The sequence below is a fragment of the Populus nigra genome, chromosome 15 (assembly GCF_951802175.1).
Source record: "Populus nigra chromosome 15, ddPopNigr1.1, whole genome shotgun sequence".
Taxonomy (NCBI): domain Eukaryota; kingdom Viridiplantae; phylum Streptophyta; class Magnoliopsida; order Malpighiales; family Salicaceae; genus Populus; species Populus nigra.
In genome coordinates, this window is record NC_084866.1 from 1,801,774 (window position 1) to 1,817,648 (window position 15,875).

General features: G+C 26.2%; 1 protein-coding gene across 1 annotated transcript; it reads left to right on the forward strand.

Annotated features, from left to right (window-relative positions):
- Nucleotides 1–2,793: 2,793 nt before the first annotated feature.
- Nucleotides 2,794–3,519, forward strand: LOC133674846 (14 kDa proline-rich protein DC2.15-like). The gene has a single exon (XM_062096122.1). The coding sequence runs from the start codon at nt 2,878–2,880 to the stop codon at nt 3,250–3,252; it is 375 nt and encodes a 124-aa protein (XP_061952106.1). The 5' UTR covers nt 2,794–2,877; the 3' UTR covers nt 3,253–3,519.
- The last annotated feature ends 12,356 nt before the right edge of the window (nt 3,520–15,875 follow it).

A 15,875-nucleotide genomic window follows, 5' to 3' on the forward strand; every position in this document is an offset into this window, starting at 1 on the left:
GAGCATATTGTTTCTTGACATAAAAAAAACGATCATGGTTACAAAAAAAATAATTAAAGTTGATACATGTATTTAATAAAATAAAACAAAAATTATTTGTGTTGATAAATAATAATAATAAATTTATTAATTCTAACCAAAGTTAGAGTGGAAAGCTGAGATACAAGTGCTATTCTTAAAAATAAAATAGATTGAATATTTATTTTAGTTTGAAATTTGATTTTTGAAATTTTAATTGGTTTAAATTAATAAAATTAAATTTTATTTTGTAAATCGAGTATTAATTTAACGTTAGAATTTATTATTAATATCGCGAGAGATACTTGTAAAACCAACTATAATAAAATATTAAATAAAGAGAAGAAGGGTGTTAAAAAAATGAGGATGCAAATAAAAAAAAGATTTATATAAATAATATTTTATTTTATAAATAAAAGCCTCTTAATTCTGCTGGAAATCACAGGTAATCCATCATTTTCTGAAGAAGTATGTTTCGAAGAAAACAAGGAAGAAAAGCCATCGCCCATTGATGAACACGATAAAAATTGAAATCTCTTACCTCACATAAAAGATAGATGAAGTTTCCTCCACCAGACATCAACCATGTCACAGCCATTCACACGGAATTCGTGGCTCCACCGTAATCACCACCAGGCACCGGTGACCAGACAAATACATATAAAATAATAGTCTTGAGATTGGAGATGATATATGGATGGACAAAATCTAGCACATGAAGGTTACAAATATGATGACCATGCATGTGACATTCTGTATGCTTTCACCATTAAATAATAGATGCCGACATCTCGGCCTTTTTTCTTTTTGTTGCTATAACTGCTTTATGCATGCATGCATGCATGTATTTATGTATATATATGTGTATGTATGTATGTATTTACAGTGTTTAAATAACATCTTGGTACTGATAGGGAATTATTTTTTTAATTAGCTTGGAACTATTCGAAGACATGAGGAGCCTCATTGTGGCAGAACTTGTATGTATTCACAATCCATTAATGGTGACATCTCGGAGTTTCATTTCTTTTATAATGAAATAGGCCTAGCACACTACTTTTTTATTTTATATATATATATATATATATGGAGTAAATAACTATTTAAAAAATAATTATTCATTCCTATTGGTTTTTATCGGGTTTAAATTAAATTATTATTTTTAATATTTAACATATTAAATTAGGAATCATCGATTTAAAATCTAATTAAATGAGGTTGATGAAATACCTATTTTTTTTTATAAAAAAAAATAACTTTAAATCGATAAGCATTGTACCAGTTGGATACGAATGGGTCACACGAATCGGGAAGAGCTAGCTCGGAATAATCCTACAAAGAGTACACACGATAAAGGCGTTCAATCAGCATCGACGACAGAGACCTCTGCACAGGCACTTCAATCAACGACGGCCGGTCCGGTCCGACAGCAAATTATCGGTTTCACGTGAGTTAAAACGGGTATAGTATAAGGGCTTCAATTATTGGAAATACCGGACAAAATACCACGGGACACAGACACCCCAAAAAAAGGATTCATGATCACAACCTGGATTCCATTCAGAAAATAACATTGTCTCGATGTACTGCCACTTGCCGAAGTTCATTTGGATTCTTGGTCTCCTTTCTACGTGGTTGGTGAGGTGATAGTTTTGTGGTTATAATTAAAAAAATAATAGATTGAAAATTATTTTGTATTGTGGTTTTTAAAAAATAAATTTTAGAAGACACGTGTTAGGTTTTAGGTTAAAATTGTTGTAAATTGAATTTTTATATACAAAATAAATGAAAAATAAATTTTCATAAATGAAAAATAGATTATTTTATTGAAACATAATTACACATGAAGCTTAGTATAAAAAACAAAAGTATTTTTAACTATCTAATAGGTGACCAAGTGATAAAGATTAAGAGGTTTGTTTTCCCTATTATTTCAGGTTCGAGCCCTATGGTTGCTAATATGATAGCAACTGAAAACTTACATGATCGTTAATATCAGAGCCTGTGAGATTAGTTAAAGTACACACAAGCTGGTTTGAATATTCATATTAATAAAAAAAAAATGTTTTCCTTTGTAATAGCAAAAAAACAAAAGCTACTGAACACCATTTTTGGTTTCTATATATGTTTAGACTTCAATGCACTAATACTGATTAAATTATTGGGTTTGTGTATTGTAAACTTGTTGATTAAATTAATTTTCACAGGAACTTTGTAAGGCTTTTGAACTGCAAATGCGAGAGGTTGAGAATATATAATATGAAGTTGAGTCTCTCCATAATACTTTGGAATGTGATTCCACATTAAATAGAACATATGAAATTCAAATAAATACTTATTACTATATATAAATCTTTATATAAAAAACCAAGGCTAAATGAGGCATCTATTGAGGAAAAGAAAACCAGTCACTGTATATATATATATATATATATATATATATATATATATATATATTTGAATGTGACCTATACAGAAGAATTATAAAATGAGAAACCATATACATACATACGTACAAGGATAATTAGAAGATAAATAGAGATCCAAATCTCTTTTTAGGGATACTGGAAAAGGAAGATTTGACCCAGAATGGGGCTTGTTGTTTGTTCTTGTAAAAAACGCTTACCAAAGAGTGATTGCGCTGATAATATCTTAGCGCTAGCTAGAGCAAAAGCATGCTTCTTCTTTACCATATGCAAACAAAAATGTAAACTGTGCAATATCAACCCTTTGTGCCATCTTCCACTCAATCAATCTCACAATTCCCACCTCACAATTCTCCTTTTAAAGAGGCACTCCTCCCCTAAAATCTCACAATTCCTACTTGGTTCAGTAGCAGTACTCTAGCTAGCTGTAGCCATGGCTTCCGAGAAACTCACTGCCACCATTTTGATCATATCCCTCCTTTTCTTCTCAACATTCTCCAGTGCTTGCGGTCCTTGCCAACCTAAGAACCCGCCTTCTCCCCCAACAGAACCAACTTGTCCCAGAGACACATTGAAGTTAGGAGCTTGTGCTGACATCCTTGGACTTGTTAATGTTGTTGTTGGAAGCCCACCTTATAGCAAGTGCTGTCCTCTGCTTGAAGGCTTGGCTGACTTGGAAGTTGCCTTGTGTCTTTGCACTGCTATTAAAGCTAGTGTGCTTGGAATTAACTTGAATGTGCCGGTTGCTCTAAGCGTACTTGTTAGTGCATGTGGCAAATCTATCCCTCCTGGCTTCAAATGTGAATGAAAAATATAATTTCTGGCCCATATTGCGTTTGTTTTGTGTAACTTGTCGGTGTATTTGCAAAACGTGATCTTGTTGTTGGGTTTCTAATGCTTTCTTCTTACAGTTAATGTCTTAGAGGAAGGGCAATGTTACATTCTGTGTGATGTGTTCCAATAACCAGGCAAGTTTGTTTGCCTAGGTCTAGTGTATTTTTTCATGTTTATTGTAACCCCAATTTCTTTTGTAATACTTTACATTACTTGATCAATTGGGTTTGGACGTGTATTAGACATCTTGTTCTTAATTATTGCTTCTCGTTATTGTAATTTCTTCATTATAAACGAGACGCCTGATGAACCAATTCATAGGCAGAGGGGAAAGGAAGAGAGTAAATATATAAATGCAACTGGACTACAAGCTCAATAACCCATTTGGCATCTTGTTGATCATGCCCTCAGGAATTTGCGATAAGCTTCCTGTTGTTCAGGCAGGAATATGACTATAACAAAATCCATGATATATGTTGAAGATTATCATTGGAAAAGTAAACTAGTGGCAGCACAAATTTAATTGGCACGGTAGAAACACAAATGAATGATTATTGCAATATCATGAGATGGTGAAACTTGACAGATTCACTCAAGAGCTGCCTGCAAATTAACGCAATATGTGGTTAGTAAAGCTCAAAAGCACAGTAGAAACACGAATGAATGATTATTGCAATATCATGGGATGGTGAAACTTGACAGATTCACTCAAGAGCTGCCTGCAAATTCAGGAACACAAATGAATGATTATTGCAATATCATGGGATGGTGAAACTTGACAGATTCACTCAAGAGCTGCCTGCAAATTAAGGCAATATGTGGTTAGTAAAGCTCAAAAGATAAAAAAAGAATCTTCCTGCTAACTTTATGCATCTGGTGTACCCTCTCAATCGGAGACCACTAGTTATATAATATAAAAGTAGTCAAAGAATAAACTGTACCAATAATTTAAGTCACTGGACCAATAATTTAATTCACTATATAAAGTTTAAGAGATGATTAATATTATTAATTAATATATTTTGTAAAGTAAAAAGTTTTGAGGCTATAAACTTGAATAGTTATACTTAATTTTTATTAAATAAATCATAATAGTAAAATTTAAATACTGATTAGTTATCAAGATTATGATATCATGCAAATCAACTCAATTCAATAATTTAAATTTTTAGATGAGATCTTGTCAAAGAACAATTTCAACTCAATAATTTAAGTTATTAGGTGAGATCTCATGATATTATTTATATTATTATCTAACACATCCCTTCAAGTGAAAGTCTTTTAGACTTAAAACTTACACGGATCCACGTTACCTTGTGCTTAATTTTTATCGAATAAATAGAAATGGTGAGATTCAAACTTGAGATCACTTGGTCATCAAGACTCTGATACCATGTCAAAGAACCAATTCAACCCAAAAGCTTAAGTTATTATGTGAGGTGTTAGGAGGATATAATTTATATAATTCCTTAACAAATCTTAAGATATAATTTATATTATTTTATAAAAATATATATATTATTATTGCATACACATACAGAAAATCATACTACTCTTTACATATATCGTCAACGAAGATCAAAGTATGATATTGATTTGTTAGGAGTTTATGAAGTTGAATAAAATTCTTATAAAAGGTAATGACAGAGACATTAAATAAATAAATAACACATACGCAAACCTTATTTTTTCTTAGTATCATGCAATTTTTTAAATTATATTATGAACATGTATATTTTAGAAATATTTTATTATTTCTCAACCTATTTGATTATTGTTAATGATATGTTTATATGTTAATAATGTCTTTTTATATAATCAAATTTATTAAAACTATTGATTCTAAAAATTAAAAATTATTTATTCAATTAAATTATTTTAAAATAATAAGTATCTAAAATCCGATGGATATTAGATAGGTGATGTCATTGTTTTTTCATTTGAATATAATTATGGTTATACTATTATATATCTGAAATTCATAGATACCATTATCATAAATAATTAAATAGCTGTGTATATATTATTGGAGAGCGGGCTATTAAGTTATCAAATATTTTGCGACCTCCAATTAGTTGCCCTCAAGCACAGTTACTCTGATGGTTATTCTTAAGAGCCAGAATACAATAAGCATTGTTTGTACCAGCTCTCATATTCATATTTAAAGATAGATTGTTTCTGGCATAGTTTGGAATCAAGTCCCTCCCGGTGGATTGATTTGAAACCTGGTTAATTTAGAATTGAAATTGAACCGAGTTAAAAAAGAAAAAAAAACTCGGTATGATTCACTTGACCCAGTAAGGATTAGTCAAAAATCTAGTTACAACCTGATAATTTTTGTTTTTTACTAAAATAATATCATTTTAATTTTAAAAAAATTAACCTAGACAACCCGGTAAAAAACCAACACAAGAACAAATTTAAAAACTATGATTTCTGGTCCAAATAATTACTAGTACAAGTCTCATGCTGGGAAAAGAAATCTATTAAAACAGAGTGAAAAGAGGCCACTGGCGTGCTTTAAGAAAAAGAAGAAAAAAAAGTTGTGATTCGATTGGCTGCATTAAATAAGTTTGTTTTATCTAAAAAAAATTGAACAGAAAAAAAAATGATCATGATAAGAAAAGAATGTTTATTAGAAGGAAAAAAAAAAACAAAATATATTTCGATTTAAGTATATTTACCAAACCCACAAACCGTTCATTCATGAGAGCATTATTAAAAATAGAGAGCAAACTGAAAAGACATGCAAGTTCAAGACTTAATATATAGCTTAATTCGAAAATACAAATCAATTAACAAAATAATATAAAAAAATACTAACACATTTGAGTTGACTTATTAAATCCTGCAACTCAGATCATATGAATAAAAAAACAAAATAAAAGGTAAGCTAGGGAAAGTTTTGAAGCTAAATACAAAAAAAAAATGATGAACAACGAAACTAGAAAAAATTTCAAATTTAAAAAGATCATATCCAATAAAAGTTTAGAGCAAACCCTAACTAAATGGACAAACTCATGACTACCAAGATAACCTCATAGAAATAAATTTAAAGAAAACATGAACAATAACTTCACAAATCTAAAGCATCAAAGAAGAAAATTGAAGAAGAAAATCAGTGTTAAAAAAGAAAAAAAAATCGATATTATCCAGGTTAACCTTTCAAACCTATAACTCAGGTTATAATCTCAATGTAACCCAATCAAAAAAAACCATGACCCTCAATTCCTAAGGTATAAAAAATATACCTAATATTACGGGTGTCATGGCATCTACATTTCATCTTGTAGGTCCACTTCTAAATACAGATTCTTGAAAATTAGTAATATAAGTCCAATTCATGAGTATTTTTAATATCCACATAAAATCTAATTTTTAATTTTTTATAAAATGTTGTTTCGGTTATGTTTCTAGACGCATCTAAATTAATAAATCGACATGTGGATTAATTATCTACTCTTTCAAACTAAATTAAATCAATTTATATTAATGGAGGTGAGTTGGTAAAGTTAGTAACTACGAGAGATCCAAGATTCAAATGATAATCTAAAAGCATTGGCTTTTTCTTCTTCTTTTTAAGTTAAATTTTTTTACATAGTCAAGTTTTGATTAAATTTGGTTGTATTGATTGAATCAACTAGATTTTAACTGGGTCGATTAATTTTATTAAATTAAAATTTTATTTAATCTAATTACAATCCTAACTAGATTATGTCTTGAATCAACCTATTAAATTAGATTGATTTTGATAATTACACTCCAAATTAAGTATCATTTCTTAACCGATTTATGCATCCATCAACACTATTCTTAAATTTTACTTCAATTAGATGTATTCAAAAAATGAATTTCTATAAATGCCAACTCCAAGGTTGAAATTCAAAAGGTGAGGAATGGTAAAAAATCTACTTGATTACCTAGCCAATCTTAAAGGGTTATTATACATAAAACTAAAAGGTATGGGAAAATTATTGATTTTTCACACCCAAATACATTGTGGATTATAACAGTAATTCACAGTGCATTTTTTTTTCTTTTTTTTGCACCTTTTCATTTCTTTTTTCCAACTTCCTTTTTTTCTTTTTTTTTCGTTTATTTTTTATTTTTTTTTCCAAAATTACTTCCCTTTTTTTCCAACTCTCCTCTTTTTCTTTTTTTTGATTTATTTTTTTAAATTATCTTTATTAATTTTACTTTTTAAATATTGAGCTGGTTAAAAATTTCACTTTGTAACTTTTTTTCTTTAAAATACTATGGATTGCTATGATATTTTCCCACGTTATACATAAAACTAAAAGGTGTGGGGAAATCAATGTTTCCACACACCCGAATACACAGTGAATTAACAGTGATCCACGGTGCGTTCCTCTCTCTTTTTTTAACTTTTTCTTTTTTTTGCACTTTTTCAATATTTTTTCCAACTTCCCTTTTTTTCTTTTTTTTTTCATTTATTTTTTTTTCCAAAATTACTTTCCTTTTTTTTCAACTTTCTTCTTTTTCCTTTTTTCTTAATTTATTTTTTTCCCAAATTATCTTTGTTAATTTTACTTTTTAAATATTGAGCTGGTTAAAAATTTCACTTTGTAATTCTTTTCATTTAAAATACTGTAAATTGCTATAATGTTTTTCCACATTATACATAAAACTAAAGGGTGCGAGGAAATCATTGTTTCCCCACACCCGAATGTACGGTGGATTATAACAATAATCCATAGTGCATTTCTCTTTTTTTTTCACTTTTTTTTTCACTTTTTTTTTTCCAACTTCCCTTTTTTTATTTTTTTTTCATTTTTTTCCAAAATTACTTTCCTTTTTTTTCCAACTTTCCTCTTTTTTCTTTTTTTTATTTATTTTTTTTTCAAAATTATATTAGTTGATTTTACTTTTTAAATATTAAGCTGGTTAAAAATTTCGTTAGTAATTTTTTTCCTTTAAAATACTGTGGATTACTACGATATTTTTCTACATAGTTTATTTTATTTTATTTTATTATTTTTCAAAATTATATTTGTCGATTTTATTTTTTTATATTGAGTTTATTGAGAATTTAGTTTTGTAATTTTTTTCTTTAAAACATTATTGATTATTACAGTATTTCTCCGCATGGTTTTTTTTATGATTTTCTCCAAATTTTCCTTTTTGATTTTATTTTTTAATATTGAGCTGTTTAAAAATTACAGTTACAATATATGAGGAAAACACTGTAACTTTCCTCGTAAATTACTGTGGATTGCTACAGTTTTTCTTCTCGCACTGTTTTTTTTGTTTTGTTATGTTTTTTTCTAAAATTATATTTGTCAATTTTATTTTTTAAATATTAAGCTAGTTAAGAATTGCAATTACAAGTAAATACAAGTTTTTCCTCACAAAACACTATGAATTGATACAGTTTTTCCTCACATGGTTTTTTTTCTTTTTTTATGTTTTTTTTAATATTGTTTTTCAAAATTATCTTCGTCGATTTTATTTTTTTAATATTGAGTTGATTAGAATTTAACTTTGTAATAAAGTTTAATCATGTGCAGAAAGCACTGTAGATTTCCTCACAAAGCATTGTGGATTGCGACAGTGTCTTTCCATATGGTTTTTTTTTCTTCTGAGTTTTTCAAAATTATATTTGTCAATTTTTTTTTTAATATTGAGCTGGTTGAAAATTACAATTACAAATCATTACAAATAAGGCTAAATCATGTAGGGAAGCACTATAGCTTTCATCACAAAACACTGTGAATTGCTACAGTGTTTCCAACATGATTTCCCCCCCTTTTTTTGGTGTTTTTTTTTGTTATTTTTTTCTAAAATTGTCTATGTAAATTTGATTTTCTTAATATTAAGTTGATTAAGAATTTAGCTTTGTAATTTTCTTTTCTTAAAACACTATGAATTGTTGTAGTGTTTTCCCATATTAATTTTTTCAAAATTATCTTTGTCAACTTTTTTTTTAAAATGTTGAGTTGGTTAAGAATTATAATTACAATAAAGCTAAATCATATGAGGAAAGCGTTGTAGTTTTTCTCACAAAACATTGTGGATTGCTACAATATTTTTCTAAATGGTTTTTATTTTATTTTTTTGGGAAAGCATTGTAGTTTTCCTCACAAAACATTGTCAATTGCTACAACGTTTTTCCTCATGGGTTTTTTTCTTTCCAAAATTATCTTTGATGGTTTTTTTAAAAAATATTAAGTTGGTAGAAAATTTAGCTCTGTAATATTTTTTTCTTTTTATTAACAGAAAAATTAAATCATGTGGTGAAAGTACTGTATCTTTCCTCACAAAACACTGTGGATTGCTACAAATCATTGTGTTCAGTTTCTAAGTTTTTGATCACCAACTCAAATTTTTTTCCGTCATGAAATATTGTCTCTATCATACTTTTAGTTTCTATTATTTATCTAACGCTAGATCACAATTATAATACTATTAAATACATTTATTTTATAAACTCACAGTAACGCGCGAGCATGCCATCTCATTAATAACTGAAACATGTGAAATTAAATATTCTATAGAAAAAACAAGATACCTTTTGGCAATTGTTTGGTCAACCAAACTCTTTACATAATCTTTTTCACATTCTTATTAATATACAAAAAATTTATATAAACTTAGTTTATGTAAATTAAAGTAGTTTAATTGATTGGTGCAATACGCACTAATCTTGTAATCAATTCATGCACTTAATTAACATAACTAAAAATCTTTTTTTTTTGTTAAAATCACACTTAACATGTTTAAAAATGCTATAATAAAATTGTATTTGGCAACACAGTTTAAATCATGTTTTTTAATAATTTAATTTTTTTTCTTTGGATTAAAATTATTTTTTATATATATTTTTAAATTATTTTAATATGATAACATATCAAAAATAATTTTTAAAAAATAAAAAAATATTATTTTAATATATTTACAAGTTAATAATACTTTAAAAACTCTTAACCTTGATATAGTAGTTTGGATTAACCTATTAGAATCGTGGATTTCACTATTGCTAAGCACATATATCCTCTGTCCAAACCTAAAGGGCCCAATCAGCCTTCTAGTATTATGCTTACGTCACCTTAAAGCCCAGATCATTTTGCAAAATGTAATGGTCGCCTCTTTTTGATCTACCGCTAATGTAAAAAGCGTTTGAATGTTCGCTCGAAATTTCAAAAAGTCGTCTTTTTATAAATAATTTATTATAAATAAACAATTTTAAGTTAAAAGTATGTTTAATAAAAACAGATCAAATTATTTTTTAAAAATATACTGCATAAGTTAGAATATGTAAATTAAAAGTTTAAAATTTTAAATTTTTATTCAATTTTATAACAAATTATAATTTAAGTCAAAATATCTTTAATCAAATATTTTTATGACTCTAGTCAAAAGTTCAAAATTAATTTAAAAAAAAATAAAAATTCATTCTAAATGAAACCTTGAATAAAAAATAAAAACTTATAAAATAGATTTTTTATTTTATTTTTTTAATGTGATTGACATAAGAATATTTCAACAATTTCATGATATTAAACATTTTATTTGTAAAAAAAATAAATTACATTGTCTTTGGAAAAATCAATTATAACCACACTTCCTTGGTTGTACCAAATAAAAGTCTATTTGGAAGTGTGATAGATGAAAGTGTGATAAATGTTGATTTTTAAGTGATTTTTACTTGAAATATATATTAAAATAATATTTTTTATTATTTTTAAAAACAACACATTAAAACAATTTAAAAAATCTACAAAAATAATTAAAAACTAAAATATAAAAAACATGATTAAATCACAAAGACAAATATAATTATTATTGTTGGCACCATTGTTGCCAAAATTGTGAGTTGACTCGTAAAATCGAATGATTTTACGAGTAAACATGTATATAATATGTAAAATCAGGTTAAAAACTAGAAATTGGTCAAATTCAGTTAAAATCGGTTAAACTTGGTAAAATCAGATCGATTTTATGAGTTTGATAAAAGTTAAAAAATTTATTATTTCTCTGTCTGAGTCCCCCGACACTCCACTCTACAACATGTAATTGAAAGTTTAATTTTAGATTTCATTATATGATGACTTGAAAGTTTAATTTAGAATTGAATTTCTAATTTAACCATATAAAATATTAAAATAATAAAATCAAGTTGATTCAATCAGGATTTTAGTAACTTATTTAACTCCACTCAACTTGATTCAATCATGAATTTAACTATTTACATATATGCTCTCCTTGTCTTTTTCTTTTTGTGTTTTGTCAAATTCTCTACACTATACATCTTTGTTGATGCATATATTGATTTTTGAACCAATTGTTTTAGATTTCTTAATTTTTAGTTAATGCATATCTATGAATATAATTGTATTTTTAAATTATTTAAATCATGTATTGATTTTTATTTGAATTGTGTATTTTAAGGTGTTTGGACATTTGTATTGTTTATTTTATTTTTATTGTGTTAAAAATATTTTACCATTCAAATCAAATTTATATTAGAATTAAAAAATGTTTTTTTATATATAATCTTGGTTGGCACCTTAGTATGGTTTGGGAATAGCGCCATGCGAGGGCGCCACTTGGAATTGAATCTACTTTCTAGGCTATGTTTGTTTCATGGAATTCGCTTTCTGAGAAATCACTTTCCAAACTTTCTTGTGTTTGTTTGCCATTAAAAAAGTTGGTCAACGAAAAACACTTTCCAGTCAAAGGAAAATTTGGCTTGGTTTCCAGGAAAATGTTTTCCTGGAAAATTTAGACGGAAAACATTTTCTGGAAGTTGTGAAAAATTTAGAAATGTCATATTATTTGCTGATTATATCAAATTTGATCCTCGAATTTTTTATTGCTATATATATTTTATTTTGAATATTTATTTTTCAATTTCATCTCTTAAAATTTAATTTTTAAATTAACTTTGGTCTTCATTTTTATAATTATTATTTGCTTTTTCCTTGTCATTTTTTTATTGAAATTTTTTATCTATCAAATTTGGTCCTCATTCTTTTGATTGTTACTTATTTTATTTGAAATAATTTATGAAATGTTAATTATTATTATTTTGATTTCTTCATCTTTCATCTTTTTTTATTTTTTAGACTTGATCTCTATTATTTTGATTATTGTTTATTTTATTTGAGATAATTTATGAGATTATATTTTTTTTTCAATTTCATTCTCATTCAACTTTTTAATTTGTAAGATTTGTTCCTCATTATTTTAATAAACTTGAGAAAAATAAAACATTAATAAGTTATTTTCCAGCTCATTTTCCATGACATAACCAAACACTGGAAAGTGTTTTCCAACTTATTTTCCATTACACTACTAAACATAAAAAAATAATTCACTTTCTCGGAATTCACTTTCAAAAAAAAAAACTACCTTCCAGCAAACAAATGGAATCCTAGATTATCTTTTCCCGTTACAATCCAAAGATGGATTTTGAAAAAAAAAATATCACACTTAGATATTAGCTTTAGTGTTTGTGTCGTCGTGAGGTTTGATTATTTTTGCATAAGAAATAACATTTAGCCATAAGCGTGTTTAAAAAAAAACAAAAAAAATAATAGGTAATGACAACAAATAGATCAACATGTTTTTTTTTCAAATAATCATGAAAACTTGAAAAAAAATAATTTTTCAAAAAAGAATAAATGATATAGCTTAATTCAAATCCCGTTAAATCAATATGATGAAATGGGGTAAAAAAAACTTAAAATCAATTATGGTCAACCCAAATTAGCATAACAAACCTATAAACCAGATAATCAGAGTCGAGCCAATCTGAAATATCATGTCAAAGTCGTAACCTAAATCATGAGATTGAAATAACTTGATAAATAAAAAACAAAGAAAATTATAAAGCAAATTTTAAAAAAAAATTGTTAGCTCGTGCTAATTTTTTAAACTCATGACATAGGTCATTAGACTCAAAGCACCCTATCTGAAAAAAATTATAAAACTCAATTCTCAACCAATTAAATATTGAATGATGAAATTAAAAAAAGAATTTCAATTATATAAAAGGATTCAAAATAAAAAAATAGCAATTAAAAGATCGAGGATCAAAATTGAAATAAAAAATTATATTTGATTGAAGAGTAAAATTAAAAATAAAAATCAATTTAGCAAGAGGATCCAGAAAACAAAAAGAACGAGGATCAAAATTGATATAAAAATAAATAAATAAATTATCAAATAGTGAAATTAAAAAGAAAAATAACTTTATCAAAGGAAAAAAATAAAAAGAATGAGGACCAAATTGAAAAAAAATAATATATCATAAATTTGGATTAAATGATAAGATTGAAAAGAAATAAAACTTTTACAAGTGGGCCAAAAAAACCTAGAAACAAAACAATGACTGAATTGGAAAAATAATACCATAAATTTGTATTGGAGAATGAAATTTAAAATTAATAAATTATTTTTCAAAATGACTAAGAAAAAAAATCAAAAGAATAAAAATTAAAGTTTAAATACCGATGACAAATAGAGCCAAATTGTAGTTTTTAGAGGAGGAGAGAGAGAAAAAAATAAAGGTTCACCAATAACAAATTATCTCGCCACCACCAACACGCATTGCTTCAAAAGGGAGAGGACACGATACTTCTGATGATAAGGTGTAATGATATTTTTGACAATTGGAGGCATTGCACACACCACTCAAAGTGCACAGACATTTTTTACATTATGGGAATGTGCTACACGTGCTTATACCTTTTGTTTTTTTTATTTGTATTTAATCAAATACCAAATTGTTTTTAAGTTTACATGACAATAACAATAAAAAAAACCATTGTTAAAAAAATGAAAAAACCTCTTGACACATGTTTTAATATTTTTGTTTTTAAAGTATTTCAGTTATTTATTGTGGTTTTTTTTATTAGTTATGGTTAGATATCATATTGTCCATCAAAATATTTTGAAAATATTAAATTGCCCATTGATTCTAATTTTAAATATTTTTTTCTTTTAAATGAATTTTGATCATTTTATTATGTTTTTAAAATCTAAAAAATAATAATTTGATAATAACGTGGACGTTATAAAAATACTTTAATACTCCACATAGACGGTTTTAAGATTTTTGGTGTGAAGCGTGAAATCATCATTATCTGCAAACAGTGTCTTTAAATATGGAAAATCATTATTTTTCCAAAGTGTTTTAGCTTTGGTTAATTGTTATCAATGTGTAATGCTATGGCTGCTATGTGTTGTCATATTATCTTGTCTTGTCTTGTCTTGTGAATTGTAAATAAAACTAATAAAATAGTTTTAAAACTCGGCTCGGCCTGACTGATTGATCTGGAATTTAGTCAATCCAGAACTAGAACCAGGCCGAGTTGAAGAAAAAAAAAAAAAAACCCAGTGTGACTTGACATAACCTGATCGCAACCTGTTAACTTTTTTTTTTATTAAAACGATATTATTTTGATTTTTTTAAAAAAATTAACTGGAGCGACCGGGTTAAAATCCAGAACCCAGGTCTTAAATCGGACCGGGTCTTAAAACTATGATAAAAACAGTATTTAACTAATAAGAGCCAAGTTTTTTTTTTACGATGATAAAACAGTGAACATCTTAATAAATTGTTTTTTTTTATTGAAAGTCAAACTATTGTATTTTAATTTTAAAAGTTAGTAAGAAAATTTGATTTCCAAGTAAATCCATTAAAAATAGTTTATGGCAAGGCACCACCATGGTTTTAAGAACTATTTTAAATAAATAAATAAATAAAATCCTTTATTTTTTTTCAAAGCGAGATGCCTTTGCGTTCCGATTAAGATCAATTTAAAAGAATTTTGCTTTAAAACACAACAATACTAAATATACACCTAAAACACTAAATATGACATTTTTTTTAAATGAAAACATATATTTTCATTAATACTTAAAAAAATTAAAAACAAATTCATTAAAACCCCCAAATCCCCAACCATCTTACAAACGTGGAAGCTGAGCCAATATAGGATTATCGTTTATTAAATTTTATCTAATTTTATGGATTAATTAAAAATTTTGGATATTTTGAATATTGTTTTTATATTGTGATATGATTATTTTTTAAAGTTTTTTTTTAAATATATTAAAATAATATATGTTTTATTTTTAAAATTTATTTTTAACATTAACATATCAAAATAATATGAAAATATTAAAAAAAAATAAATTAAAAACAAAGAAGAAAATTTAAAAAATTATTTTTTTAAAAAATATATTTTTAAAAAATTCTTCATGTTAAATCGATTAAAAATAATGTATTTAAACTCAGTTGAATTAATAAATGAACTCATAATTGATCAATATGGTTAAAATTCAAGTAAAATATGGTTTTATTTTTTTATTTTTTTAAACAATAGTGTTTCAATTTAAAAAAAAAAAACTGAAAAGTCTGAAATTAAATTATTGTAGATTAATCTGTGCAATTCATAACCAGGATTTTAAATCATTATAAAGATCAAATTTTATAACCATGAATTAGTGTAGCCATGAGACGGTTGAACGGAAAGAAATATAAAAGTATAAATTAGCCCCAACAGAAAAAACAAAAATAAGATGAATTATAAAATAAATGAAAAAAGTAGAATTGTCTTTTTTTGTGGC